At 35.9% G+C, this 6,306-nt stretch overlaps 1 protein-coding gene across 2 annotated transcripts in view; it reads left to right on the top strand.

Annotated features, from left to right (window-relative positions):
* taf4a (TAF4A RNA polymerase II, TATA box binding protein (TBP)-associated factor) overlaps positions 1 to 5,750 on the top strand; it is a 43,335-nt gene extending 37,585 nt beyond the window's left edge. For both annotated transcript variants that reach the window (XM_001920909.8, XM_005172888.6), the window contains exons 13-15: positions 2,846 to 2,902; positions 3,001 to 3,120; positions 5,136 to 5,750. In XM_001920909.8, the coding sequence (XP_001920944.5) occupies positions 2,846 to 2,902; positions 3,001 to 3,120; positions 5,136 to 5,303 (345 nt within the window). In that variant the 3' untranslated portion in view covers positions 5,304 to 5,750. The remainder of the gene's footprint in view (positions 1 to 2,845; positions 2,903 to 3,000; positions 3,121 to 5,135) is intronic.
* The last annotated feature ends 556 nt before the right edge of the window (positions 5,751 to 6,306 follow it).

Below are 6,306 nucleotides of genomic sequence, written 5' to 3'. Positions count from 1 at the left end.
TGGTATGGGCAGGTTAAAGGGCACCTATGATGAAAATCATCTTTTGTAATCTGTTTGGACAGAGTTGTGTGTATGTATAGTGTGTCCACAGTCACATTGGGGTGATATAAAGACATTTTTTTTTAAATGTCCTGACCTTAAAATAGGATCCAAATCCCTCCCTGATGAACACACAGACTATATCTACAAGAAGGCAACATATAGACTCTTTCTTTTAAGAAAATTAAATCGTTTTAATGTAAGTAAGAGTATTCTGAGGAAAGTTCATACCAGTCTGGTTGAAAGTTTTATCTCCTATAATATTTCTTGCTGGTACGGAAATCTTAGAAGCAAGTATAAACTTGCAAAGATTGTTAATATGGCTAGTAAGATCATAATTGACCCCGAGAAGTAGCTTGTGGAACTGTATACAAACCAGACCAGACAGAAAGCCTCACGTCCTCTTTATTATGAATTTGAAAAGCTTCCTTCTGGTAGACGATACAGAGTACCGCAAAAACAAATAGTTTTTAGAAATCTTTTATACCGTCTGCTATTACCATACTGAATAAATGACCATGAAGTAGATTGTATGTCTAGGGTTGTGTGTTGGTAATCTGTGGTGTAGGAAGTTTTGTGTTTGTGATGTCTGGGAGGCCAAAAAATAAATTCCACAGGTGTGGGCAATAAAGTTTTCTAATTCTAATATAATCATATCAACAAGACAGGGCGTGCGCAAAGCAACTGCGATTAAAAGATCTGTTCAGCTAGCTGTGATCATCAGTCATCAAATGTGATCAAGAAAAGGTTTTACAAGTTTAAAATGTTTTTGAAACAGAGCATGTTTGTTATGATTTACAGTAATTTTACGGCCTCTCACCACAGCTGCATGTCAGTACAAATTTAAAAGACGACGCTTCAAGAGTGTACGTGGAGACACAAAAGAGGCATCTTAAATCTAGAAAATGGGGTAAAATAGGTGCCCTTAAGGTGTAAGGGATGGTCAATAATGTAAATAAAGATGTAGTTACATGCAAGTATTTAGTCAATCATAAATAAAACATGTGGAAATCTGCTAAATGACTTCAGTCAGACAAGGGTTAGAGATAAGCAAAAGAGTACTTTATTAAAAATAATCCTGGAGGATGACACCTGTTACGCACACGCACACACACAAAACACACACAGAGTAAGACCAGTTTTCTCAACAGACAGTTTTATACCTTTCAGTGCACGTACACTCAATTTGTGCCAAATTTCAAAAAAGATACATAACTAGTGGAACAGAAAAGATCTTGCTGTGGATTTCTAACTCCTGACTAAGAGTGCTACATTGTATCAGGCTATGGCCTTGGCCAGTACCAAACTGCTACTCTCCACAAAACATGTAGATTATCATGAGGTTCATTGAAAATGCAAATCATAAAACAAAAATTGTAACAAATGATTAATTTCTGTGTAAGTACATAATAAATTAAAGCCACTTAATATAAAGTGGGACCAACTGTAGCCATAAATGTTTTTAAGAATCAGCGTTTTACAGTTTATCTCAGTCACTGTGGTCCATTTCTCAGATCAGAATTGAAATTCTCTAAACTTCCTGTTCAATCTTCACATCATTGTGTCACTTTTGCACAATGCTTTTGTACATCCATGCAAATGATTATGTGCAGTTCTCTGCTCTTTCCTACATTATCAATTGCTAATATATTTTGGTCAGCATGACATTATTTTGGTCTCTGTTGAATAGTCTCACCCCCACAACATTTAATATCTTGTTCATGGCATAGGTCTTAGCATGCAGAATGGCTGAACAAGTTGTCATAATATTTTGCTGCATTTTCTGTACATTTACATTAGACTTTTTATTTTTCCTAAATCTGTCTACAATTGGTAAATTTCTCTCATGTGAGTCTTGTCTTCTGATGAAGGTGCATCTCAAAGGAGATTCCCATGTTCACATTTCTACTTTAGTTTAGTTTTTTCTTTGTGCTATGCAGTGCTGTCTTTTCCTTTCTGTATCACAGAGACATGATGTAAACAAATCACAGTACAAACAGCAAAATAAATAACAAATCACTAATAAAATATAATTATGGATATATCAGTAATATTGAAAACATGACTTATAAGTAATGTGACTGTCTTATCCGTACACATTTCCATTTGAAATTTTCTGAAATATTCTGGCACTGACACATTCATTGACCCAGAAATTTAGTTTGAGAGTGTTTTGCTATTTGTAAGCATTGTTTAGAGAAAGTAACTTACTCTTTTGAAAATTTCAATTCTGATCTGAAAAAAACTGTAAAAAGCCTTTTATGTGACTCTTAAGAAAGGAATAAATGACATATAATTGTAATTGAATAAATTATTTAATATATTAATAATTATACTTAAATTATTAATTTATCACAGTTACAAATATAAAAAAGTGAAAGATGATTCTAATTTTACATATTTTTGGTCAAATAAATGCAGCCTGGTGAGCAAAGGAGACTTTGTTATAAAATCCATTTGCAAGTGTGAAAAGAGCATTATTCAGGTGACGCTTGTTTGTTTGTGTGTGTGCGTTTTTGGTTAAGCGCGTAAAGAGCACTTGCATAAATTGTCCGATGTCTAAATATGCACTTATCTTTCATTTCCGAAATTGCAGTACAGCATAATTACTCATTCTTTTGTCTCTCTCCTTAAGCAGGAACTGCACGCATTACAGCATTACCCACGGCAAAAAGGCTGAGATTAATCATGATTAAATATTTAAATCAATTGACAGCCTCAATTTTTACATTTTCATCTGATCCCAGCAGATGTCTGAGTGTGTTTGGACTGTTGATCGTCTCTAATTGCTATTTATATTTCGCAGTCACGCTCGCGACAAGAGGACCCCGAGCAGCTGCGGCTCAAACAGAAGGCCAAAGAGGTGAAATGACACACTTCACAAGTTTATCTAGTCAGAGGACCATTGTGTTTGATTATGGGTCAGAGCTGATGCGAGTGTTTTTGTGTGTGTGGCTACAGATGCAGCAACAAGAACTGGCTCAGATTCGACAGAGAGACGCCAACTTGACGGCGTTGGCGGCCATCGGACCCAGAAAGAAAAGAAAACCAGATTCTCCTTCGCTCGGGATCGACACAGAGGTACTGAATGGCGGTCTGCTGCCCTTCTGTGGCCCCTTTAAATCATTTAGCACCTGTTGGGCAGGTATGAGATGTCAGGTTGAGCTTCAGGGGTCTCAGATTTTCACAAACAGGCAGATAGGATGGAGTAAAAGCATGGTAATGCATAGACATTTTCAGATGATTTATTTTTGACATAGTTGTACATATACACTCATCGGCCACTTTATTAGGTACACCTGTCCAGCTGCTCATTAACGCTAATTTCTAATCTGCCAATTACATGGCAGCAACTCAATGCATTCAGGCATGTCAACATGGTCAAGACGATGTGCTGCAGTTGCTGAAAGGTGATTTAATGACTTTGAACATGGCATGGTTGTTGGTGCCAGACAGGCTGGTCTGAGTATTTCAGAAACTGCTGATCTACTGGGATTTTGATGGACAACCATCTCTAGGGATTACAGAGAATAGTCAGAAAAAGACAAATATATCCAGAAAGCAGCAGTTCTGTGGGCACATATGCCTCGTTGAGTTCAGAAGAGAATGACCAGACTTGTTGGAGCAGATAGAAAGGCAACAGTAACTCAAATAACCACTTGTTACAACCGAGGTATGTAGAGGAGCATCTCTGAATGCACAACACGTCAAACTTTGAGGCAGATGGGCTACAGCACCAGAAGACCACACCGGGTGCCACTCCTGTCAGCCAAGAACAGGAAACTGAGGCTACATTTTGCACAAGCTCACTAAAATTGGACAATAGAAGATTGGAAAAACGTTGCCTGGTTTGATGAGTCTTGATTTCTGCTGTCACATTTGGATGGTAGAGCAGAATATGGCATCAACAGCATGAAAGCATGGATCCATCCTGCCTTAAATCAATGTTTCAGGCTGCTGGTGGTGGTGTGGGAGATATTTTCTTGGCCCATTAGCACCAATTGAGCATTTTGTCAAAGTCTACCTGAGAGTATTGTAGCTGACCATGTTCATCCCTTTATGATCACAGTGTACCCATCTTCTGATGGCTACTTCCAACAGGATAACGCATCATTATGTCAAATCGCAAATCATCTCAGACTGGTTCCTTGAACATGAGCATGAGTTCACTGTACTTAAATGGCCTTCACAGTCACCAGCACTCAATCCAATAAAGCACCATAAAGATGTGGTGGAATGGGAAATTTGCATCATGGATGTGCAGCCGACAAATCTGCTGTAACTGTGTGATGCTATCATGTCAAAATGGCCCAAAATCTCTGAGGAATATTTCCAGTACCTTGTTGAATCTATGCCATGTAGGATTTAGGCAGTTCTGAAGGCAAAAGGAGGTCCGGCCCGGTACTAGGAAGGTGTACCTTATAAAGTGGCCGGTGAGTGTATAGTATATCATATACCATATTCTACTGAATTACATAATTAAATATAGTTAATTCAATTTTTTTTCTAAAGTAAGATCGTAGTTATATTAGCTCATTTATGTAATAAATTACTATTATAGTTGTATTCATTTATTCAGAAAAATCTATAAAAATATTTATATTTCATAGCAGTTTATTAGTCTTTATTTATACTAACTTTGTACTATTAACATTTTTTAGAGAAAACTTATAAGTTTTAAATAAAAAGAAATTCTGCTTTATGCTCTTTATTTTCATGATAAATATATTTTTATACTATGGTTACTTTTTCAGAGAAAGAATCTGCATTTAGTATTTTATATATTTATCAAATTTTATTCATAGTATTTAAAGAAATGCTGTAAAAAATATTTTGAAATTAAAAACTGAAAGTACTATTTTTATTTTAGATTATATTTAGTATTATTTTAATAGCATGTTATAATACTATTATGATCATTATAGATTTATTTTGTCCATATTGGAAAAAGCACAATTTTATGAATATGACAAATATTTCTATATAACTTTTTCATTTCGTATTTGGATTTATATTTTATTCATAGAAATCATTTCCCAACCTGAGTATTCAAATGTTGATCGAGTTTGTGAAAGTTTGTGTGTGTGTTTTGGCAGGGCTCAGGTTTGTGCGCGAGTGCATCCGGGGGCTTAAATGCAGGAGCGTCGAGGCAGTTCACTCGCCAGCGCATCACGCGTGTAAACCTCAGGGATCTGCTCTTCTGTCTAGAGAATGAGAAAAGCACCAGCCACTCACAACTGCTCTATCGAGCCCTTCTCAAATAGCAGACACACACCAGTCTTTCCCTCATTTCACTCTTTTTTTTTTTTTTTACACTTATTCTCTTTGTCATTCCCATCACCTCTTCCTTTACCGCTCTTTTCTTGTCACAGTCTCACATACAGTGATACTTTTCCTTTCTCAAGCTGACTCGTGCTCTTCTGTTATACTTTTCTAATTGTTTTCTTTTACAACTTTTACTTTTGCCTTGTTTTTTTAGCTTTTCTGACCCTTTTTGGATTTTACTCTTCAGAAATTGTGTTAAAAGAAAATTGCAATTATATATCATGTTTTTCATAGAAAGTGGCTTTGTAATGTGCAGATTACCTATGTAAAAAACAAACAAAACACAAAAAACAAAAAGAATTCACAGTGGAACTACCCATTCATTTTATATTTGTGTTTTTATAAAGATGTTTTAAGAAATAAAAGTGGACAAAGTTTCTATAAAACTTCGCTGGTGTGGCTTCTTTATATAACAAGCTTGCTTTGAGGTGAAATATTTGCTAATGATACAAACAGATGTCTCTCAAGGCATTTTAAATGTTCATTGATGTTCCCTTTCTCACCATAGTGCTTTTTTTAAATTAGACATATTTCTAGACTTTGTTTAACGATTTTTGCCTAACCTCGAAGTTTACTACCTTACCTCAAAAAACGCGCTGAGAATCAGTTCAGACGAATGATTTAAAGAACCGTTTCAAAAGAACCGTTTATTGTTGAACTACGTTGCTGTTCTTTTGTTGTCCACTAGATGGCACTGTAGACCTGTGTTCTTTGTGATTGCCTCATGGTTGATTTAGGCCAGGGGTCGGCAACCCAAAATGTTGAAAGAGCCATATTGGACCAAAAAAACAAAAACAAATATGTCTGGAGCCGCAAAAAATTAAAAGCCTTATATAAGCCTTATAATGATGGCAACACATGCTGTATGTATTTATATTAGCTATATTAGCCTACTATAAAAATGACTTCGTTGGCTACAAATACATACTGAGCCTTCATGAT

This window comes from Danio rerio, chromosome 11 (assembly GCF_049306965.1).
Source record: "Danio rerio strain Tuebingen ecotype United States chromosome 11, GRCz12tu, whole genome shotgun sequence".
NCBI classification, from domain to species: domain Eukaryota; kingdom Metazoa; phylum Chordata; class Actinopteri; order Cypriniformes; family Danionidae; genus Danio; species Danio rerio.
This window is presented reverse-complemented; position numbering and strand designations above follow the sequence as displayed.